Genomic DNA, 25,670 nt, shown 5'->3' with positions numbered 1-25,670 from the left:
TATTGTAAAGATTTATGTTAGCACCTTAAAATTAGAATTTAAATTAAAAGAATTATCAAAAATATTTTGTAAAAAAAAGTTGGACGGTAGCCGTGATGTGCACGTAGTGATGGGTTGGGGGAAATTTTTGTTTTAAGGCCTACCAAAAAGATGGCAACCCACTTTGACGTCAAATTCAAAAAGTTCACACACTTTTGAGATTGAGTTAGGCTCGATGACAATATCTTCACTCACTAGAGATGTCAAATTCTTATGTTGAATGCTTGAAATTCCAATGCATATCATGGGTTGTTTATCCTTTAAATTTAGAACACCAAGCTTTGAAGGTTGTTTTTAGTTTCTTGTTAATAGTTCGCTGCTTAGTTCCATTCTAATCACATTGCTTAGGAGTTGATGGTGTGACATGGCTAAGTTGTTAAGTTAATAAAGATTAATGTCTCTCAATGGAGTTAGTTTGGATAATTTAAATATCGAACACCTTACTTTTAGCGTTGCTTCTGTTGAGGTAAACTGAAGTTCCTTGCATTTTTGGTATTTGGTTGATCTAATATTTTTGACCTCATTGATACCGAAACCGAATAAAGAAACAAAAATAAAAAGAAGTATTCTAGTTCATAATAATATGGATATATTATCAGCATAATCAAATTTCTACTAGTACATCTTTAATACTCACTGGCCATTTTGAAAATAGTACTTGTATAGGTCAAGTACATGACTAAAGAGCTATATATATATATATATATATATATATATATATATATATATATATATACATATATAGTTGTAGTCTTATAATAAGATGATTTATTTCTTCTATATTATTCATAAAAGATCACATTATTCATTGAATTGCTCTAAGCTTTGTTGGAAATCTTCTCAATAAGGCTCTTAAATATCTCCATTGTCAATGGCTTCTCATAACATTCATCAAGGCCAGCTTCCATAAATTCATTGGGATATTCTTCCTTGTTAGACCGCGTTTTCATTCCCACAATCATACTTTTAATCCACATGATCGAAGCTTTTTTGTTGCCTATAAATGGAAGAAAAAAAACAATTAAATGGTGTTAAAAAATGGAAACACATTTCACACGTGATAGAAGCTATGTTGCTAGGACTTTTAAAAAATATTGACCAGTGTGTGTCTGATCCACCAAAACCTATGTGTTTTTGAAGGATCAGATACGAGCGCTACAATATATTTGAAGGGTTCGAGCGACATAGGATAATGGTACGAGCCAATTGAGGAATATCGAGTAAGGGTGGCAAGCCTAGACCATGAAAACATAATTTGCTCAACCCGTCCAAGAAGGGGTTAACAACCAGATCATTTATTAACTCAATTCTACTTCACTTCTCCATTCATCAGCCACTTAGAAGTCGGGTTGATTTTGGCTAAATATGTAATCCAAATTGACGGATAAAATTTACAAATAGCCACATTTTAGCCATTGTTACCAAACAGTAGCCACTATCCCGTAGTTTCAACTTTTGCTAGTGAAACTCCAAGAGAGTGGAAATTTTTGAAAGACAATCGAAAGTCAGTTGGCGCTAACTAAAATATTTTTATTTGCTATGTTATATATAAACTTTTTTTTAACCCTCCCCCCAGGGGCTCCTCCTTTTGCTCCCTTGGTGACTCGAACCCATAAAATTCGTGTTGGAGGTGGAGGGTGCTTACCATCTGAACAACCCCCTCTTACCTTTGTTATATATAACCATAACAAAGAGAGAGAAAATATTAGTTTATTTTTATAATTACTCAAATTATCAGCAAAATAAACAAAAAAAAAAATCAGTACTTGAAAGAATTGGATAGACATGATTTACCGTTATATCCCATCTTAATCCAACTCATCTCAAAACTCATTGTAAATTTGTGAAATAGTTAGCGGATGGACCAAAGTAACATATTTATTACATATAACTTGATGTCACATAAATAAAAATTAGGCATTAGTTACCTGGCCACCGTCCATCATAGGCTTAACAGAGCTCATTAGGATTAAATCAAAACGCATTTGTGTTAAATCATGAATTCTAAAAGCAACTTCTTTATTATTCACAGATAATGTCTCCACAGTCCACGCCCACACTTCTGAAGCATAAGTATGTATGTTGTATGAGGCATGCCATCATCATATCTGACTATACTAAAAGTGGGAAGCCTCAAGATGAAAAATTAGATTACCATAATACCCATAAAGTTTTTTGCCCTTCACCTAAATATTACCTCTATCAATGTAGAAAAATATAATTAAAAATTTATATTGGAACTTTAAAATTTGTTTTGAAAATTGAATTGTCATGACATGATGACTTTAATGCATAACAATAAAAAGACCCATCCGACCACACAAAAAAAAAAGTAGCAAAGTACACTGAATTGGAGCAACTCCAAAGTTCATGATGCTTAGGATTCTGAATCCACTGAAGAGACGGCTAAGTGATTAATTTAATCCATTGAAGACAAAACATATTGTTCATTATTAATTCAACGGAAAAGGTTCAAATATGTCATCGAACTATCGGAAATGGCTCATTTATGTCATTCATCGATATTTTGGCTCATTTATCCCATCGCCGTTACCAAAATGGCTCATTCATGCCATTTTTCATTAATGCTTTTACAATACCAGATATGACATTTGGCCTCCAATTAGAGGTCCACGTTGTTTAATTAAACTCACACAAATTTATGGGTCAGTTTTTAGTTTAATTTAGGATTTAATTTGTGTTGCTTTAATTAAACGACGTGGACCTCTAATTGGAGATCACGTGTCATATCTGGTATTATAAAAATGGTGTTATTGAAAAATGGCATGTTTATTTTTTAACTGATAACATGACATAAATGAGCCAAACTATTGGACGAGTGACATAAATGATCATTCATTAATTGATAAGCGTATTTGAGCCTTTTCCGTTAATTCAATTAAAAGAAGAAGACAAAGCGTCCAGACTATGCATTTAAATTAAAACATTGCAGACAGATGAATTAGGAACATTGCTGAACATTTGAAACACGCTTCAACTTCATCTACAGACGAAAATATAATATATTAGTATGTGCCAGCAAAATCAAAGGTTAGTATTACTTATTCTCTTTTCCTTCTAAGTTTTCTTTCCTTAATCGATGTTGCCCAAGGCTCCTACATTCATCCCCAAATTCCATCCTCAAGATTCAGTAGCTCTTGCTAATCTTTAATGGAATTTATTGATATTGTTGTCTTTGCGTTCTATATCAAAATTACTTCTTGTTATAGTCACGTACTTTATACTGTGTAGATTGCTGTTCTTTAAGCTAGCCAATAATAAATATGGAAAAGGCTCAAATATGTCATCGACCTATCAGAAAAGACTCAAATATGTCACACCCATATGTACTTTTCTTACTCATCTACACCTCATTCGTATACTCTCTTTTGCACCGTCTCTTTTTTTTTTTTTTTTCCTTAAAACAAATTTTATGTGTTCTTTAAATTTTTTTATAGTCATAAAGTACATAAAAATTGTAAAGGGTAATCCAATTAAATAAGACAGCATAGTTTTTCCATGAAAACTAATAATGTTATTAACATAAGGGACTAACTTGTCCTTATAAGCTTGTTACATAAAATTACAAAAGACTGAGGTTTATATAGGAATTAGAAAAAGGCTCAAATATGCCACTGAACTACGAAATGACTCATATATGCCACTCGTAAAATGAAGGATTTAAATAATGTCACGTGGCAAAATCTGGTAGTAGCAGAGTTCTGTTAGTGAGTAATGGTACATATGACCCAAAATGGTAACGGCGGTGGCATTTTTGAGCCCAACTATTAAAGAGTGGCATGAATGAGCCTTTTCTGATAGTTCGATGGCATATTTAAGCCTTTTACTGAGTTCTAAATTAACAATTTATACATATTCAATAAAATTTTCAAGACAAATACAGAGTTTAGACCAAAGTTACTGAGTTCGGCCGAATCCGTAAGCCGTATGCTAACTCCGCCACCGTGGGGAAAGAATATCTATGTGTTTCTGTAGAGCAGAAAAAGAAAGTGCGACTATCATGGATTTCTCTCCACATGAGTATAAGAAATAGTTGGAGTTTCTAAATATTTTTTTCTTCAGTTTCTCTCTAACTATTTTTTAACTTTTCAAAAAAAAAAAAAAATCAGTTCGAGCAGGAGAGACACAGGGAAAAAGACTACATGAATTTCACGTCAAATTCAAGGATCAGGTAAGGGAAAAAGACTACACATGTATAGTGCTTTTATAGGCGATTAGAATTTACTATATTACGTTAAGAGTTGAGGTTTAAGGGTTGTAATGAGATTAATAAGATCTCTCCATCTATAATCAGATGTCTTGAATTCGAGCACAAAAAATACAAATAAATTATTATAGAAAACGCTTTTCCCTTTAATGGTCCTTAACGCAGTGCGATTTCGGATTAGTCGGGTCCAAAGCGGATATCGAACACTGTGTTGGAAAGGATCCCTCCATCTTTAACCAGATGTCTTGGGTTTGAGTTTTCAAAATTGAAAAAAAAAAAAAAAAAAGTCGAACTACTCCTGATTTAATGAGTTTTATGCGGCGTGAATGCTAATTAGTTGGGGTCCCGAAATGTGTACCAGACCTGGGTGAAAAAAAAAATTACATTGACAAACTTGTGCTATTTTTTTCCACTCTGAAATCCAAGACCAACTTTAATTTAGGACCGACAAATTTAGATTCATTCTAGAAAGTCTCGCTTTGAAAATAAGACGGTCCGTAATGCTATTCTGGGAGTTCGAAGCCGACAATCTTGTAGTGTTTTAAGTCTCTATAGAAAGCATATCGGGTTAGAATATTAAACACATTGTTTATATCCTTTATAGAAAGCATATTGAGTAAGAATATCAAGCTACTGATTCTGCAAAATAAGGCTCTAGTTAAAATTTACTTATAAGTTAAAAACCACTATATGATACCAATTTAACATATGTATTTTTTACTTAAAATTAAAAGGGATCAAATGGATAAATTTCATATTTGTTTGCAGACTCAAAAACATAAAATATAGCTCTACTTCTAGGAACATAATTCTAATTATTCACTAAACAAAAAAAGTAATTCTTGAAGAAGAGTTTCAGTACATGTACGGTTTTCTTCTTGAGAACAAATACTTGAATGCGTGTTATGCATGAAAAATAATAAGATGCACCCATTTAAATAGAAGCCTCACGAGAAGTTTCATAAATGATGTAAACTTGAGTCGTCATCTACGAAGTTGCTTGACAAAATCTACCGCGAAAAAATTTGAGTACTACCGTATCTTCAATCAGTTTGTGAAGCCTTTGAAAAGATTCCTTCTTCAAATCATCTTAAGCAACCTAAGGAGTATAAGAAGAAATTAGTATTGATAGTACAACTAATATTAGTATTAGGGTTCGTTTGGTGCATGGTATAAGCTGGGATATTCCAGCACTAACTTTTTGTACCATATTTGGTAAAAGGTATAAATTTATCCTGGGATTATTTTATACCTTATACGAAACAAGGTATAAAATGCATCCCAACTTAAAAGATGGGATATCCCTTCTTATCCCACTTATCCTGAGATTATTTTATACCATCTTTTAGATGGTATAAAATAATCCCAAGAGATGAGATAAATTAGTCCCGGGATTATAATCCCGGGATAATTTTGGCTACGTACCAAACACCCCCTAAAGAAAGGAAAGATATGACGAGTAATGATATAATATTGTCTTTTAGATCAAATTAACTGTCAAATCAATCTTTAATAAACAAGTATCTAAATATAGTTATCTACGTTTTCTACTAGCTCTTTTCATTTTATTTTATTACACTAAGTTTTCCGCAAGTGCGTTGCGCGTATACTCCGAGTCATATCATATGGCTTTCTAAATTAGTATTAATATTATTAAGATAGAACTTTGAGCAAACAATTATGCATGAATTAAGAATAAAATACAAGTTTTTATAAATGATCGAAGTAGATCGCGGTATGATCATTTGCAAAATTATTGTTAATTATATTAGACCTCTTCATAAAAGACATAACTTAACCCTTTAATACTACTAAAAAAACCAGAATTTTCGACCAACAATTTCGACCACACGAGATCGAAAAAGCCTTTATTTCGACCAATTTTTCGACCACACGCGTAAGTCGGTAACAGGTAGGTCGAAATTTTTTTTTCGACCACACGTGGTCGAAATCACATTCTACCGAAATTAAGGGAAAAAACTGTTTTCGACCACATGTGGTCGAAAAAATTATTTTTATATATTTAACTTTTTCGACTACGCGTGGTCAAAAACATGATTTATATTTAAATATAAAAAGAAATTTATTTTCACAATTTCGACCACATGTGGTCGAAATTGTAAATTGGGCCCAGCTTTTCGACTACATGTGGTCGAAATCTAGCAACCATCGTGCTAAATTTCGACCACATGTGGTCGAAATTGTATTTTTCTGGGTACAATTTCGACCAGATGTGGTCGAAATTGTGAAATATCTGGGTTGATTTGTGGTCGAAAATCTGGAATATTTTTTCCAGCATTTGCTTGTTTTTGGCATCCCACCTGCTAATTTTCAAATAACCAAATTCATCAACCAAAACAGTCATCCAATTCATCAATAATGCAACATAACAACCATAAACAATGTTCAAACACTTGAACACTTAAACATTGTCCATTCAAACACTTATAAACAATCAAATTCAAACACTTAAACATCATAAACTATGTTCAAACACTTAAACATCTTAAAATTAAAAGTACTTCTAGTTCAAATTAAAACTACATTCAAACCCTTAAACATAATATACATATCCATTTAAACATAGCAGAATTAGAATCGAAAAGCACACTAATCAAAAAGGTCAACGTTCGGTGTTAGAGACATGATCCATATCCTCCCCACTAGACTCATCGACAAGAGCATGATTTATGTCAGCTTGTGACCTACGTCGTCTACCTTGGGAAGGTCGGGATTCGCTAGGGGGCTGTGACCTACGAGCATCCCCAGGATACGGGGGAATCGAAAACGGCCGCGAATTAAGTACCAACATCCTGGCCTCAGAGGAATTAAGTGTTCTTGTTAGCAGGTCAACTTGATGCTTCATAGCTTCATACTCCTTAGGATCAACTGCCCCATCATCAGTAACACCTACGGCTTCAAGGGCCGATAGGTATCGGCGAAAGGCTCGATTAGGCATGCCATAAACTGTCCCATGCCTTGTTAGGGAAGCAACCTTCTCAATCCATTGTTGTTGTATTAACTCGTCGGTCATCGGCGTGCTACTTGGCTGAGTGGCTCGAAACTCCCCAAAGTGTTGTTGAAATTCGTTCTGAAATTGAAGGATACAATGTTAATAGTTTAATTTAGTACAAAAAATATATTATTATTGTTAACTAACGACTTACCCAAGTTCGCTCATACTTGGCTCAACCCGTGATGCAGTACCATCGGCGTTCTTCTCCTTCCTCGTGTGAGTAATCTTGAAGATCTCATCTTGAGGTACTGCCTAACCCCTCTGGAGCTCCTGCAAACAAATCAAGATTAACAATTAAAAAAGTAATGGGTTTCAGTTTTATGTTATGTACCATGATTCATGCACCATTTACATAATAGTTCGTCCTGAGATTGAAAAAAAGGGAGGAATGAGTATACACAAGGTTTCTTTGTCAAGACTAATTATTCAAGAGTTAGTGTCAAGACTAATAAACTGGAAAGCAATGTTTTTCAGTTTTGTTATGCACCATTTTATTCCACTAGAGAACTTGATTCTGTCCAAAAAACAGTCCACAAAAACTGTCCAAAAAACAGTCCACAAACACAATCCAAAAAAACTGTCCAAAAAAACAATCCCAAAAAACTGTCCAAAAAAAAAAAACAGTCCCAAAAAAGAGAGATGATTTACGAGAAGGGCAAAAGGGTCTGAAGGATAGCAGCTGTAATTCGGCGGCTAAAGCGGGTAAGGAAAAAATTATTGGCTAAATCGGGTAATTATTTTTCCCTAATTAACATAGAGTGTAAAAATCCCAAGGTGATGCCTAATGCAACAACAACAACATTCAATTTCGTTTACCCCTAGCTTTGCTACAAATATAACAACAACATTCAATTTCAATATTTCATTCTATTTCAATTGAAAACCCTAAAAAAAAATAACATAAGATAAACCCTAAAACAATTATTTAATACTAAATAAACTTATCAAATCTACTAATATAGAAGGTAATGCAACTAATAACATGGTATTGAAATACAAGCTTGAGCACTAGTTCGATTTGGGGCTTGTGTTTATGAGATTGAGAAAGAAAAAAATACCTGAGCTGGTCGGCGGCGTCTGGCGGTGATGCCTGCTTGTCAGAAAAGGCTGTGGCTGCGGCGTTGACCATCTAAGGAGGTGGGGTGGTGGGGGCAGTCGGGTGGTGGGACGGTAGAGGGAGGAGAGGGAGAGAGAAAAGAGAGAGAAAGAGAAGGGAGAAAATGAAAAGAAAATTAGACCAGATTTTTGTCTAAATCTTTTGAAATTTTCGACCACATGTGGTCGAAAATAATTAAGTCAGATTTTGACCGAATTTGACTTAATTATTTCGACCACATGTAGTCGAAATTAGATTTTTATTTTTATTTTTAATTAATTGTTTTTTATTTATATAATTTAATTATGTATAAAATGTTTTTTTCCTATTTATTATTTGTATAAAACTAATTTCGACCACACGTGGTCGAAATGCAATTTTCCTTTGTAAAAATCGACCCTGTGTGGTCGAAATTCTATAAAAAATTAAATAAAAATTAAATTCTTCAAATTTCGACTGTCAGTGGTCGATTTTTCCGACCAAAAGTGTGGTCGAAATTTTTAGGTCGAAAATGCCCATTTTTTTAGTAGTGTAAGTGTAAGTTTGTCCTTGGTTTTCAAGCTTTATGATATACAATCACACTTTTCTATAATTATCATTATCTACAACAATATTTCATTATAACAACCAAGTTTTCTTTGAAATTAATTTTTTATGTTATGTTATGTTATGTTACATTACATGGAAAAGGGCCAAAAATAGCCTTAGACTATCTCAAAAGATCTAAATATACCATTCATTTATCTATTTTGCTAACAATACCCCTCTGCTCTCCCTTTTGGCTCACTTTTGCCCTTAAAACTTACATACATCTTTTTATTTAATTTTTTAATATTTACCAAGTATTTTTGTTTTTTCTTTTTAAAGTGACAATTGAGGCTCAAATCTGTCTTATGTTTAGCTATAATATTGTTATTATTTGTTCATAATAAGTCAATTTTATTTTTCGTTTTTTTTTTTGGTGAACAATTAGAATAATTTGTATGTTTTATGATAAAGGTGGGTGAACAAATGATACAATAATTTTATTTTTTGTTGTTTTTGTGGTGAATAAATAAAATATTTTGTTATGAACAAATAAAATTATTTGTATATTTTATGACAAAGTTGAGTATGTTCGGTTTTGATTTCGTCAGATTGGAATATATATGACACGTAATAAACAATAATTAAAAAATTATACCTGAGCATAAGACATATTTGAGCCTGAATTTTCACTTTAAAAGAATAAGAAAAGAAAAAAAAAGAAAAGAAAAAATGTTTACAAAAAAAATAAAAATATTATTAAAATAATTAAAAATAAATAAATAAAGAGGTATGTTATTTTTAAAGGCAAAAGTGAGCCAAAAAGGTGAGTGAGATGGATATCTTTAGCAAAATAGGTGGATGGAGGGTATATTTAGACCTTTTGAGATAATTCAGGGACATTTTTGGCCCTTTTTCCGTACAATATATGTTCTTTATTTATAACAATGTTTCCCTATATCAACCAAAACATTTTCGGACAAACAACGCCGTTATACAGAGAGGTTTGACTGGATAGCTTTTATTATTTAAGAGTTAAGAGAGTTTTCATTGTATGAAACAACTGGAAGAGAAATGGCAGAGAACTTGATATCAAGCTAATTGTTTTTCGCTGAAATTTTTGAGGAAGAGAAGAGATAATTATATATTTTATGCTATTTAGAAGATGTGATGTAATTATATTCGGAGAGTTAAAGAAAATTTGAGACAACATGAAAGTATAATAAGACCACTATTTTTTCTTACCAAAATAGATGAGGGAATATTATTTTTTCACTCTCAATTTATGTGACACTTTCTTTTTTATTTTTTTAAATATAATTTTGGTGTTAATTCCACTTAAGCCGCACTTTTCGACTAATTTCGTAAAGTGCACTGCGCTTCTACCAGAGTAGAAATAACCAAAAATTCTACTCACCAAGATTTGGATGATGATACAAATTAAACCACCTTATATTTTTGCTTCTGTTGGATATTTTTTTCTTAATATTAACTCTGAAAATTCAGATTGTGCACTATACTTTCTATCATGTAAAATTTGATAATAGATCCCTTAGGGGTCTAATTGTGCATGATTTTTCTTTTCGTTACATTATGTAAATACTCTCTTGTATATATAGAGCTTGTTGACAAGGCTACATACATTTTGTTGGGATTTTCCATTAATTTCTATACAAGGTTTCATGGTTTTCATAGTTGAATCGATGAAGAAGACGATGAGAGAGGATAAAGTTTGTTTGGACACACAACCTCGGTAAAATCGAAGTCACCAGATGTTTTTGGGAATATAATGAGGACAAGGTTAATTTTGCAAAGACTCAGTATTGGGCTTATGTCGATTTGGGCTTAGGGACAAAACTGCGAACTCTGCATTGGGCTGACATAAAGGAATTCATATATACACAAGAAGAAAGCCCAATACCTGTATGAGCTGTCTTTTACATTAGCTGTACATACGTAGTATTTTTATTTTATTTTGTGTACTTGTAAATTCAGTATTTATCCTCTAAGTTGTTAGTAGGTTAGCAATAGGAATAGTACACCTGTCCATACGGTTATAGAATAGATTCCATACAAACTTGTATAAATACTAGAGTAGATTGTAGAAAGAATTCATTCAGAAATACAAGAAAATTTCTTATACTGTTCTTCATTTATTTTATCACATTTTCTCAATTTCTTTTGTTTTACATGGTACTAAAGCCAGATTAATTCAAATTCTTGATTTACGGTCTTTGTTTTATGTTATTCATGCTTCAGATGTTCAACTCTTAGGCATATCGGGTAATGGTAGAGCTACTTGTCCAATAGAAGTCAATTGACACCCAATCATCGAAAAATTATACTACATAAATAAGTTAATTATACACACACTACATGTTGCCGTGGGTGCTAGTATAGACTGAGTGGCCACTTCCTTTCAGCCTCTCTTGAAGTCACGGACAAAAACGAATTATAAAATATTAATTACCAAATTTATTTAAATCCCAAAAATTAAGATGTATAATTTATATAATTTCCTGCTACGTACTGACTAAACGCTTTTAAAAAAGTGTGAAAACATGGGATGTTGGATTTTTATCCATCAACTAAACAACCCACGCTTGTTATCCACTAATCCACATGCCACATGGTTAATTATCACAAATCATATTTCCGTTTTTCCTCGTTAAGATAATATAATTAGCACTAATATTGAAGGGGAGCCTTCGAGTTGGAGTAACAATAAAGTTGTCTACACAATCTGTGATATCAGAGGTGAATCCAAGATTTTAAATTAAAGCATGTTACTGGATTTGGAATAGGTTATTTATACATATTAACTGATATTTTACACTAATACAATGTTTGAGTCAAAGCTACTAAATTTTACAGAATCTGCAACTATGATGTATATTTGCCTCTGCATATGATCTATATGTCACACCCCAACTTTTAATAGGGCATGATGGAGCACCCGATCATTCTTTAGAAATAACCCGCGGATTCGTTATATTTTCATAAATCTTCTTAAAGGACTCTTAAATCATGAAATGAGTGCATAATGAAAGCTTTCAAAACAAAACTTTTCGTCTTTCCCAAATCAAGTAAAATATGTAATCATATGAAATTTGTAACATATACATAATGAATTAAGCTTACAAGAAAATATGTTATATAATTGACTCTGTCCAACCAAATACATAAATCAAAATACCATAACATAGATACCCGACTCGCAACACTCCTCAAAGAAAATGACTCGCCAAACGAACATCTCCTACTAATAAATTTACTCATACCGTATACACACGCGTGGCATGAAAACAAAGGACGTAAGTTTGTAATAATGTATTAGTATGTAATGGCATGAATAACAACATAATATAAATATGGAAGGTAACATGTAATAAATAAGAGATAACCCATGTCCGGATGCCTTGTGAGTGGCAGTAAGGATGTCATGCATGTGATTTTTTAAAAAAAAACTTTTTTTACATACATATATATAATATCATCATCATAACGTACCCGCTCTTAGTTATAGCCTTTTCGGGACTCGTTGTGTGTAACGAGTCTTTCGGGACTCGGGATCGGTGTATTCGGTAACGTACCGATACCACTTTCGGGACTCGGTGTGTAACGGAATTAACCGATCGGTGGTTGCACAATAGGTGCCGTACCCACGACGCGCTAAAGCCAAACAAGAAATTGGTGTAAGAAAATACATACATATATATAAAGCATAGCCAAATAAAAGCTATAAATACATCGGAGTGACGTAAGGTCGGTAACCTCCGATTTTTCATTATGGAATTATCATCATCGCTATATCTCACCTTGAGGAACAATTATTATAAGGTGGGATCAACAACAATGAATAAAATCGAGAAAATCATGAAATAATCTCAATAATCTCATAATAGTATTAACATCATAAGCTTTGGAATTTCTAGAATTAAAATCATCATCATCATGATCATCATAGAAACATTCTCATCTTTAACATCGTCATTCATATTGTAAAAACATGTTCGTTGTTGTTGTCATAAAAGCTTATAGAATCATAAATCTTTGACTCGAAAAATAGGGACATTTTGAAAAATATTTATGAATTATCAAGAAATAAGTCATGCCTTTGAATCATGAACTCTATGAATGATGAATTTCTAGCTTTTGAGAATAAGAATATTCTTGGAAAACATTTATGGATTCACGTAAAGGGATCATGGGACATTTGGAAAACAATTTGGATTCATGAAAAATGGAAATCAGCCTTTAGAAGAAAGGGGCATCTTGCGCCTTAACATATTGGATCTTACTCTCCGACTTTTCAACTTGCTTCGTCGCACGATTTATTTAGGATCATTCGTCATCTCATAATCTACATAGGCAACCATTCGTATTATCATTAGGCTCATTGTCACACTCTTTATCTTAAGTCTCTAAATAAATTCCTTTTTAAAAGAAATTCGGACAAGATCTCACTATTTATATGCCTAGCCCGAATTCTCAATACCAACAATCAACAACCAATAACAACAGTTAAAACAATAACAACCTCATTACTACCAAAATATTCCATCAAATACACCATATGATATTTTCTCCAACTCCTCCACAAACGAATTCGCTACATAATTATTCCATAAATTTATCTCCATAAATAAGCCTTAAATGATACCAAAAGAGAAAGATTCATAACTTACTTCCGCTAATACCGCGATATCTCCAATACTTGCCTTACTCCTAAGCCACAAATTCACCGCAACACAATATTATAATCGTAGCTATATCCAAACGGAACCGAATCCGGAGATTTTTACTTAACTCGCATTGAAATTTAATGGAGGAAGGTTGGAGAACTTTCTAGATACGTTGGGAAATATTTTTGCATTTTGTTTTCTTTTTGAAAATGAGGGGTTAAACTCTTTATATAGTTGCTAAGTCAAGTGCATTATGATCTTGTTCACCGATAATCGTTAATGGAAATGATTTCGAGATCTAAAACTTTTATACACCGATCTCTTCATTTGCATACTTGGATATGTTCAAAACTCCATACAGTCTGTATAACTTATTCAACATCCCAACTTTAGCAAAACTTATTTTATTTTTTTCCGATTCGTTAAACCTCAACCTTCGGCGATTGTCTTACTTATCACCATTGAACATAACATAAATACTTATAACTTCAAACATAATCCTGTCCTTTGAGCTTATGTGACTAACCTATGATGCAACTTAACGCACGAAAATACGGGTGTAACACTATAGGTCATGGTTTAAGCCGTGAAAGCAGTCACCAATGTTTGTGTCATGATAGACTTTTTCATATTACCCCCGTTGAGATGTGACTTTTCTTTGAATCCTGTGTGAACGTAGGACACTCCGTGCACCGGGTGGCTTTTTTAGCTAATATTCTTCTTTAAAGAAATTCATCCTTGTAAGGAAGTATATAATAATAATGTTTATAATCATTAATGTAGAATCTAACTTAAAAGTCATAATTGGACAACTCACGCTCAATTTGGTTGTATGTACATTTGATCTAAATCTAGTTCAACTTCCAGGAAGTTGACTGAATTTGGCTTAGATCTAACTTTTAATCCTAATTTTAGTTTATTATGTGTATTCCCATCACGAAGGATTTAAAAAGAAAATATAAAAAGTTACACACCAAATTGATCTTTTTTTTTTTTTTTTTTTTTTTTTTTTTTTTTTGTTTCCAACCCGATATCCCATCCGTAGAGATTACCGAACTAAATCCGAATTTGCGTTTATCAAGTCCCTTGTTAGTGGTAAAGCGCTTCCTCAAAAAGGTGACTCTATACCAATGTTCAAATTTGAAATCTATACCCAATGTTCAAATTTGAAATCTCTGGTTAAGCGTGAAAGATCAATTTATCTACTGATGTCACATATTTCTGTTGTAATTTCAAAACATTAAACATAATTTTTGTAGCGTTTCAAGTTTGTGTAATAGAAATGTATTATAATCTACAAATGGATAAATTTGCACAAAAATAGTAATTCAAAAACATCTCTAATAGGACCTCATAGATGACATTGAATAAATTAAAAGTTATTTATCTGAAAATGTCTCTAATTTGCCTATCATGTGAGTGGCAGTAAGGCATCAAATTCATCTCAAATTATTGATTCACAAGGTGAGTTGGATTTTTAAAAATAATTAGTATAAATTTTTTGTATCCAAAAATGTTTTTATATGAGAATATGCGGGTTTCTATTTTCTATTAGTGTATAAAGGTAGAGTTTAGTTATATTTTTTAGTTACAAATTTTAGTCTAGGTTCTTCGTTGACTTCACTTCCTTCATGCTGAATATGAACTTTTGATTTTAAGCTGCTGTTATGGCATTAATCAGGTAGGTTCATCGTGTGGAATAATTTGTCAATGCATGATTTTCTTCTCATATGAAAGTTGGTCTATAGAAAATTTTCTCATGAGTAAATTCTTTTTCTTCATATCCCTTTCAATAATAAAGAAATGTTTGAGGCCTTTTATCTCGTCCAAAACTTCAAACCTGATCTTCGAGAGGAAATGTCTTTGGGAGCATCTAAAAAAAGTACAAATTTATCTACACCTGGTGGTTATCCCAAGTCAATAGATGCATGACCTATGTTTGTACATAGACTTTTAAAACTTAGCCATGATTAAAATGCATTCTCGCCTCATTAAAGCACTTAACTATAGTAAATTTTTATGATTTAGTGTAAAAACCCAGTATGGATAAGTATTTACCTAAAATAAGTGTCTAATATAAATTCAAATATCATCATTGAAATTTATCCTCGAAGAAGGGATTATCTTGCAACCCAAATAGGATTATTATTAGTAGTAGTAGTTGTAGTTTGAAAAGTTAAGAGATATTTGAAGACTAACCCAAAAAAGAATTAAACCTCACTTATTTTTTAGGATTTAAGTTTTATACAACTGATAGCGTAAAAAAGGTTAAATTTAAGTTTTAAATTTTTTAGCATTGAACCATTACGAAGTTGTGGGTTTATCGTAATTTTAATAAAGTTTTACACATAAATTTAAGGTTAAATGAACCCTAAATTATAATGCTCCATCCGCCTCTCGTTATCAGTATAAGTTGACTTCCTATAACACGTTACTTATCTTTTATTCTAGATTAACAATCAATACTTATGAAATAATTACATACAATTACCTCTTTTACACCGCAACAACAACAACATACCCAGTAATTTCACAAGTGGGGTCTCGGTGAGCTAGAGTATACACAGACCTTATCTTTACCTTGAAAGGTAAGAAGAGCTGTTTCTGAAAGACTTTTGTCTCAAACAAGCATGACTAATAAAAGTTAGACAAAAATCTCTTTTACACCATCAATGCATATATTAAAACTCCATATTTCAAGTACCTATTTTTTTTAGGCAAAATACATCAAATGACATTTAAACTATATCAAAAATGTCAAGTTCACACTCAAAATATGCACGCGACCTATTACACACCTCAACATCTAAAAAGTGAATTTAATACCACCTGATATGCACATAACCGCTATTCTTAAAGTGGGGAGGTGTGTAACACTTGCCCCCCACATCGCCGTATCACGCGCCACGTGCCACGTGGAATCTTTTAAATTTTGTTATATTCTTTTCCTTTTCTTTTGTTAATTAAATTTATACTAATTAATCCCTAGTTAACTATTAAAATGCTCTAATAATTATCTCTTCTTCATCACTAAACCATCCCACCATTAAACCACCACCATTGCTGCCAACCCGCCACCAACCATTATCATCAACTCCAAACTCAACCATTAATTTCATCACCACCATCAATTTTACTTCACCACCATCAATTTTACTAGCTACCAAACCCAAATCAATGATAATCTTTCAAATTCAATAAAAAAAATGATTACAACGGAAAAAGTTTGGAAGAAGACAAAACTAATATAAAAAATCCACAAAGAAAACTATCTCGTAAAGAATAAAAGAAGAATAGGGAAAATGGGTTGGAAAAATTGGACAATCCAAATTTAAGCTCACCAGTGGAAAAATAGGGGAATGATGGTGGTTTAGTGGTGGTTCAACGGTAGGTTTATCAGAGAAATGGTGGTGCTACAGTGGCTATGGAAGAAGAAGAGGAAAATGGAGGAAGTCCATTTGAAGGGCAGTTCATGCAATTTCTTCATTGTTTATCAACAATGAAGAAAATTTGATTTATCTAGTCCATTTGAAGGGCAGTTCGTGTAATTTCTTCATTGTTGTTAAAAGTTTATTTGAAGGGCAATTCGTGCAATTTCTTCATTATAGTTATAGTTACGTATTGTTTCCTAAACTTGGACGAATTTGAGTGTAAGTGGACGAATTTGAGGAGGAATTGGATGATTTGTTCCTCAATTCATTTTTCCGGTGGGGTGGTGGTGGGTGTTGCTTTGGCTGGTTGGAGAAATCATTGGGTGGTTTTTGGAGAAGAAGAAATGGGTTATATTTCAGATTTTTTGTTTGTGAATTTGAAATGAAGGAGGTGGCTTGAAGGTGGAGAAGAAGAGGGAGTGGGGTGACGTGGAGGTGGACGGCGGCAGTGGGGGGCGGGGGGGGGGGGGGCGTGGAGGAGAAGAGGAAAGAAGAACAGGGGGGGCATGGTGGGGGTATATTTAGAAAAAAAAAATAAATAAAAAGATAAAAAAAATCAACAAAACGCGCCTATTTTTTAATCATAATTTTTTTTTTGTGCCACATCACATGCGGGGTATTAAATTCATTTTTTAGATGTTGAGGTGTGTAATAGGTCGCCTGCATAGTTTGACTGTGAACTCAATATTTTGGATATAATTTAAGTTTCATTTGATGTATTTTGCTTATTTTTTTAATCTACAACTTGATCTATATAAAGGCAGACATAGCCGTTGGTGTTGTACCTTAATCATTTCAAGTTTTGAACTCGCTTTTAAACGTTAATTTGTAAAGTCCTCAATTAGAACATTTTAAAACACAAAGCCCTTGTTTTGCAAATCATGCCTTTTCACGTACGTTATTGTCAAATCACTAATTTCCATTTGATGATGAGTAGTGATGACTTTGTCAGAAAAGTTTCATTGAAAGACGTTAACCAACGGACAAATTTCCACAGTATGGTCCAAAATATTCAGATTCAAAATTATCCTTCTTTCTTAAAATCCACCCCGTACCCCATAATCCCGGCTACCCCACACCACTAACTCCACTACCGTGCCACCGAAAGAAATCGACAAATATGGTCCTTCATAATTGACATAGATTCGAACAGTAACCGAACACAACTCCATCTTTAATTTTAATAGCAAATATCCAAATAAAGTGAAAAATATTTGAGTTTAACGGCCAAATGTCTACTTAAAAATCCACCCCCTACCCCATAACCCTCTACCCCACCCCACTCACTCCACTACTGTTGCATTCAAGAAATTGAAAAATATGGTTCGCTATAATTGCGATAGATTCGAAATCTTTTAAAAAAATATATTCTTGATCTGTTTTGGTCCTTTAAATTTGTAAAAAGTGAATATTCTTTATTTCCATCAAATGTTTTAACAAATTATATCTATTAGATTTAAGGCAAAATGTGAAAAAGAATTGACAAATTTATTTGGAGACAAAGTTCTTTTATCGCATCTATCAGTGACGATGGGTCAACTGCTCAATTGAAAACTATGAAACAAATTTGTGGTGTTCAAAATTGGAATTGGTACAATATTGCTAAGTGGTGCTCGCTCAATTTGGCTAAGGCCATGATGTTGTGACTCATGCATTGCTCAATAGAGAGGTGTAAGGCTAACATAAGCACCGAAATAGATACAATATGAATCATTACTAATTGAAAAACAAATTCTAGTCATTTATACAGCTATATGCATTTAACCAGAAACAACATATACATCTCATCAAAATTTTAAAAACGACAACATAAAAATTGCACTAGGCATCAAAAATAACAGAAGTTGTACCTCAAAAAGTGTGCAACAAATTTTAGAAATACACCAAAAATAAGAGAAACCTCAAAAAAAAAAAAAAAAAAAAAACTACACTGAAAAAGACTACCTAAAACTACACTCAAAGGACTAATGGATGAAGTTTCGTTAAATATTTGACTGGGATTAAAAGTGCTCACCTTTAATAAACTCAAAGGACTAAATTGCTCCGGATTATATTTAAAGGTGACTACTTTGAATATAAGAGAAACTATCAAAAAACTACACTTGAAAAGACTACAATATTCGGTGCCGTTTGGCCATAAATACCAAAAATAAATTCACTTTTTTTTTTTTGGAATTTTTGAAGTTGGAGTTGGAGTTGGAGTTGTGTTTGGCCATAGTTTTTGAAATTATAGTTTTTGGTGAAATGTAGTGTAAAAAAGTGATTTTTTTTTTGAAAAACAAGTTTTTCTTATTTTTGGTATTCCGGAATACAACTCCGGAGTTGTATTCCAAATATTTATGGCCAAACGGCTAAAAATAAAAAAAGTGAATTTTTTTTTCAAAAAAAAATGAATAATTTTTATGGCCAAACGGCTACTTAAAAGCTCTCACTTTTAATAAACTCAAAGGACCAAATTGCTCCAGATAATATTTAAAAGTGACTACTTTGAATCTATTCCAAACATATGGGACCATCTTACTTATTTTCTCGAGGCATTCACATGGCAGCTTCCATTTTATATTCTATATATACATTCACGCACACAAATGCCCATCTACTAAAACTTGTCTGCACGACTACCCATTATTTTCAAACTTGAAAGCTCAACAAGTAAGATTTTCACATTGCAATATTTTCTTGATTAGCTGTTTCCACTTTCTTGCCTACTTTGTAACAAAAAAAAAAAAGATTCTTTTTTTTGTTTTCCACATTATGAACTATAGTATTTAGTAGATTCATTGAGTTTTGCTATTTTTATGAGTTTTACAAGATTGTTCTAGCAGAAGGCCATTGAGGGTGTGTGTGACAAAAAAAAAAAAATCCTTTTTTTCCTTCTGTATGCTTGTTTTTATGACTATAGTATATAGTAGTTTCATTGAGTTTTGCTATTATTTATGTCATTGAGGGTGTGCAAAAAATGGGGAAAATGTCAATATCCATGATGGGTTTTGTGGTGTTTAGCATGTGATCTTGATTAACTGTTTTTCCTTTCTTTTTTACTTTGTAACAAAAAAAGAATCTTTTTTATTTACATTCTGTGTGCTTGTTTTGATGACTATGGTATTTTTTTTTTTAATTGATTTGCTATTTTTGTGAGTTTTGCAGATTGTTCTAGCAGAAGGCTATTGAGGTTTGTGAAAAAATGGGGAAAATGTCAATACCCATGATGGGTTTTGTGTTGTTATGTCTGTGGTCTGTGGTAGCTGAAGGAGAATATATGAAATACAAGGATCCAAAACAGCCATTGGGTATGAGAATCAAGGACTTGATGAAAAGGATGACTCTTGAGGAGAAAATTGGTCAGATGACTCAGATTGAGAGGAAAGTTGCCACACCTGATGTTATGAAGCAAAATTTCATTGGTATGCTTTTGAAATATTTAGCTCTAGATTGGAATGATCATTCTTGAATACCTGTGCTTGCATCATGCTAGAGCTTTGTGCATTTGGTTCTTGAAAAAGGTACATCTATAGGCTATGTTGCTCAGACTCGTGTTGGATCCTTCAAAAAATGTACTATTATTGAGCAACATAGTCTATAGATATGTGTATATTTGGCTACTTATTGTTGTGTTACATTGGTATGTTTGAAATGTTTTACCCAATAGATTGAAATGACCATTCTCGAATGCTTGTTCTTGCATCATACTACAATTTTGTGCATTTAGTTCTTATCTATAGGCTATGTTGTGCATGTTGGTTCTATTATTGAAGGATCCGATATGCATCAAGGTCATTCTAAAAGAGTTTGAGCAACATAGTCTATAGGACATTGGTAAGTTTGAAAATATTTTACTCCGTAGATTGAAGGACTCGTGTTGGATCCTTCAAAACATGTACTATTATTGAAGGATCCGATATGCATCAAGGTCATTCTAAAAGAGTTTGAGCAACATAGTCTATAGGACATTGGTAAGTTTGAAAATATTTTACTCCGTAGATTGAAATGACCATTCTTGAATACTTGTTCTTGCATCATACTACAACTTTGTGCATTTGATTTTGGAAAAGGCACATCTATAGGCTATGTTGCCCATACTCTCAAAAAATGTTGCCACATACCGTGTCAGATCCTCAAAAAATGTACTATTTTGAAGAATCCGACACACATTTGGTAGCATTTTTGAAGAGTCCAAGCAACATAGTCTATACGTATGTGTATTGGCTACTTTTTGTTGTCTTACCTTTGAAGTAAAAAGATATTGATAGATCACTGAGACCTAAGACTTAAAAGTAAAGTGAAACTTCTGTACTAATTAGAGGGGAAAAGGGGTTCAGTATTGTCTTGTATTTTGGAGTTCATCTTTAATATGTGTATTATTTCGCCACTTATTGTTGTGCTACCTTACATTGTGCCCTAAGACTAGAATTGATTGAAACTTGGGTACTAATTTAGGCATAAAGAGGGAAAGAGGGATTCTTTTAGATTCAATATTGTCTTGTTTTGGAGTTCATCTTCAATATTTTGTCTGGCAGGGAGTGTCTTGAGTGGTGGAGGGAGTGTACCTGCACCTAAGGCCTCTGCTCAGGATTGGACCAATATGGTAGATGAGATGCAAAAGGCTGCTCTTTCAACTCGTCTTGGAATACCCATGATTTATGGAATTGATGCGGTTCACGGTCACAACAATGTCTATGGAGCTACAATCTTTCCTCACAATGTTGGGCTTGGTGTCACCAGGCAAGTATTGTATACACTATAAGACATTGTTTTAAATGAATCTGCTGTTCTGAGGACAATATCACAGTTCAATTTAAAGTATTAATTGGCAGTATTAAGGGTATCCTTAGAGATCCTTTTCATGGTAGTTGATTTTCTACGTAATCATTTTAAAACTCAAGATCAAAGTTTGTCTAGAGACCTTGTTCTTGCATTGGTACCTCTTTAGTGTGTGATGTACTCATGTAGTCAGCCTCCCTCACCCTAAAGTTAGGATCGTTTTCTTACTTTCTCTGTCGATCCAAGCAAATAATTTTAATTAGTTTATCAACTTTACTGAGTGTGGAAGTGGTGCTCTCAAGCTAAAAGAATGCACCTAAAGAACGGCTATAGACAGTGATCTTGCAAGACCTTATGTTCGTGTTTGAGTCCCAGCCTTCAACTAATTGCATTCATTGACATCTAGTGGTAAACTGTGTTTTGCTCATTTTGTGCAGGGATCCTGATCTTGTGAAGCGTATTGGGGCTGCAACTGCACTTGAAGTTAGAGCTACAGGAATTCCCTATGCTTTTGCTCCCTGCATTGCAGTGAGTTGATATGATTACACTTTGTGTATTTGGTACTTCCTATTATATAGGAGTATTTGATGTCTGAATAATTGTTTTGTGGTAGGTATGTAGAAATCCTAAATGGGGCCGTTGTTATGAAAGTTACAGTGAAGATTATAGGATTGTGCAAAGCATGACCGAGATCATTCCTGGTCTGCAAGGAGATTTGCCAGCTAAATCCAAGAACGGTGTTCCTTACGTTGGGGGAAAGTATGAATTGCTATCCCTTTTTAGATCTGCATCATTTCCTTGCCGATAAATGATTTAGGGATTTTCTCATTTTTATCCCATCGGCTGAAATTAATTGCGGGCGCTAGCCACAATATGTACATTATATATGTATATTCGTGTATACACTATGTATATTTTATATGTAAATTTATACTTAATGTACAAAACCTATCTTTTTGAGCAGTCCAAAAATGTGATTATCCATTTATGTAATATGAATCTTTGTTTGAGAAACTGGAATTCAACGTTTCAATTATTCTAGAATTCTTAGACTATCAATGCTGATGTTGTTCCTTGTTTATGGTTAAAGGACTAAGGTTGCAGCCTGCGCTAAGCACTTTGTGGGAGATGGTGGAACGGTGAACGGTGTTGATGAAAGCAACACTGTAATCAACTCAAATGATTTATTTAGCATCCACATGCCTGCATATTATGACTCGCTCAGAAAGGGTGTTGCAACGGTTATGGTGTCTTACTCAAGCTGGAATGGAAGAAAGATGCACGCCAACGGAGATTTAATCACTGGCTTCCTAAAGAACAAGCTCAAGTTCAGGGTAAAGATTGATCATTTCACTTCATCGTAAAATTCCGCCAGTTTAAAAGTCAAGTCGGCATATATTCCAGTATAATCAACATGGTTCACTTTATCTTTCAGGGTTTCGTCATTTCCGATTGGCAAGGGATTGACCGGATTACTGACCCACCTCATCTTAACTACTCTTATTCAGTTCAAGCTGGAATTAGTGCAGGAATTGACATGGTTAGTCTTATAAATTCATACACGGACTTTTAGTTCAACTTACCTTATATGTTATAGCACTTTTTATTCAGTGTGACTATTTTGTCTACACTTCAGATTATGGTCCCCGAGAACTATAAAGAATTTATCGATGCTTTGACTTCTCAAGTGAAAGCCAATATCATTCCCATGAGCAGAATTGATGATGCTGTGAAGCGGATATTGAGAGTTAAATTCGTTATGGGTCTATTTGAGAACCCAATGTCTGATCCTAGCTTGGCAAAACAACTCGGTAGCCAGGTAGAAAACGTCACCCTGTTATCCTTGAAATATTTCAGTGCCTTTAGTTTGTGTTAGACTTAACCTGTTTCCATTGTCTCTCTATAGGAGCATAGAGAATTAGCTAGGGAAGCAGTTAGGAAATCACTTGTGCTCTTGAAGAACGGGAAAATGCCAAGTCAGCCACTACTTCCCCTTCCAAAGAAAGCTCCAAAAATACTTGTTGCTGGAACTCATGCAGACAACTTGGGATACCAATGTGGAGGCTGGACAATTGAATGGCAGGGCGTTGCAGGCAACGATCTTACAGTTGGTATGTTTTCACTCTCGTATTTTGTAGTTTTGGCAACATCTCTATTGATATGATGCAAAAGTTTCTACTAGCCTGCCATTGCAAGTGTTTGAACAATGACAACGCGCGTTAATGATCAAATTATTAGTGTGATTTCCTTTTTCAATCGTACTAAGGTTTTCTAAAACCATTCAAAATATTGCCTTTTTTCTGAAGATTCCTCTTTAATAGACAAATTTTTATCGATTTCAAAACCTTAGTTTACTCCCCTTTTTTACAACTTTTTTTTTTCAAACAACTGTTTGAAAAAACTTAACTTCAAGTACTTTTTTTCAAATATCACCAAATTCATGTCCAAATGCATATAAGAACAGACTTGATACCTTATTACACCAACTCTGTTCTTGTCAGTTTGAAAAAACTTAACTTCAAGTACTTTTTTTCAAATATCACCAAATTCATGTCCAAATGCATATAAGAACAGACTTGATACCTTATTACACCAACTCTGTTCTTGTCAGTCCTAAATAATAGTGTCAGTCTTTCTGCTGATTAATCAACAGAAAGTTTTTCCGGTTATTTGATACGTGTTTCACAACCTGACAGGAACCACCATTTTAAATGCTATCAAGAAAACCGTTGATCCTTCAACACAAGTAGTCTACGAGCAGAACCCTGATGCAAACTTTGTAAAGTCCAACGGATTCTCCTACGCCATTGTGGTCGTGGGTGAAGTCCCATATGCAGAGATGTTTGGAGATAGCTCAAACCTTACAATAACCGAACCGGGCCCCAGCACCATCAGTAACATCTGCGGGGCGGTGAAATGTGTTGTAGTTGTTGTCTCTGGTCGTCCAGTCGTGTTGGAGCCTTATGTTGCGAAAATGGATGCTGTTGTCGCTGCATGGCTTCCCGGGACTGAAGGCCAAGGCGTTGCTGACGCTTTGTTTGGCGATTATGGCTTCACTGGAAAACTCGCTCGAACTTGGTTCAAGTCAGTTGATCAGCTTCCTATGAACTTTGATGATTCACACAATGATCCTTTATTTCACTTTGGATTTGGACTCACAACAAAGCCAGTGAAAGGCAACTACTAAACTAGAACATGATTAATGCAAAGTCATTTTGTCATTCAGCCTTGAAGTGGAGCTTTTTTTCCAAATTGAGAGCTGACTGAGTACTAAAGAGGGAACTTTATTATATGTATTCATTTATTTCCACAATTTGTACAAGCACTTGGCTTTCAGAAAACAAAAGTGGTAGAAGCTTGCCACAAAATTAAGCCAGTGATCTTGCTATTTTGTTTTTCATTATTTAAGCTGGTGGATTTTGCCCATGTAATATATTTTAGGCAGTGAATGCGGAGTATTGAAATATTATTATGAACACCCCATATGGAGGTATTAATTATTAATGATAATGAGAGGATTCATATATCCGAAGTCAACTAGCTTGGGGATTGAGGCGTAGTTTTTTGTTGTGTGGTTATCATTAATAGAATCATATGATGTCCTTTTTTGATAGGAGAGATATCATTCAATAGAATATATATGTGTTTTTTTGATAGTGAGAGGTATCATTGCAATATATTGCTGTTTTAATAATTAATAGAAATGTGGCTCTTCTCCTTATGAAGGTTACAGGTTTGAGCTTTGGAATTGGCCATGGATGTTTGTGTCAGGATAGACGGTCTGCATCTCACTCCTTTGAAATGTGGCTCTTTTCCAGACCTTGCATGGACACTGGATATTTCGTGTGGTTGCCCTTTTGAAGCTGGATAAAGTTGTTTCCATGTGATG

General features: G+C 33.6%; 1 protein-coding gene and 1 long non-coding RNA gene across 2 annotated transcripts; one reads left to right on the top strand and one right to left on the bottom strand.

Moving 5' to 3' along the window:
• Positions 1 to 6,615: 6,615 nt before the first annotated feature.
• LOC132062952 (uncharacterized) lies at positions 6,616 to 7,409 on the bottom strand. The gene is made up of 3 exons (XR_009416282.1): positions 7,074 to 7,409; positions 6,721 to 6,923; positions 6,616 to 6,688 (listed from the first exon to the last, which is right to left on the bottom strand). It is a non-coding gene; the product is annotated as an uncharacterized LOC132062952 (long non-coding RNA).
• Positions 7,410 to 19,574: 12,165 nt separating this feature from the next.
• On the top strand, positions 19,575 to 25,286 carry LOC132065563 (uncharacterized). The gene is made up of 10 exons (XM_059459006.1): positions 19,575 to 19,672; positions 20,168 to 20,424; positions 21,538 to 21,742; positions 22,219 to 22,309; positions 22,395 to 22,540; positions 22,872 to 23,115; positions 23,217 to 23,321; positions 23,418 to 23,600; positions 23,688 to 23,892; positions 24,478 to 25,286. Exons 2-10 carry the CDS (start codon positions 20,205 to 20,207, stop codon positions 24,966 to 24,968), a joined length of 1,890 nt encoding a protein of 629 aa, XP_059314989.1. The 5' UTR covers positions 19,575 to 19,672; positions 20,168 to 20,204; the 3' UTR covers positions 24,969 to 25,286.
• The last annotated feature ends 384 nt before the right edge of the window (positions 25,287 to 25,670 follow it).

Source organism: Lycium ferocissimum, chromosome 7, assembly GCF_029784015.1.
Source record: "Lycium ferocissimum isolate CSIRO_LF1 chromosome 7, AGI_CSIRO_Lferr_CH_V1, whole genome shotgun sequence".
In the NCBI taxonomy this organism is placed as follows: Eukaryota; Viridiplantae; Streptophyta; class Magnoliopsida; order Solanales; family Solanaceae; genus Lycium; species Lycium ferocissimum.
Note: the sequence above shows the minus strand (reverse complement) of the source record. Positions and strands in the feature narration are given on the sequence as shown.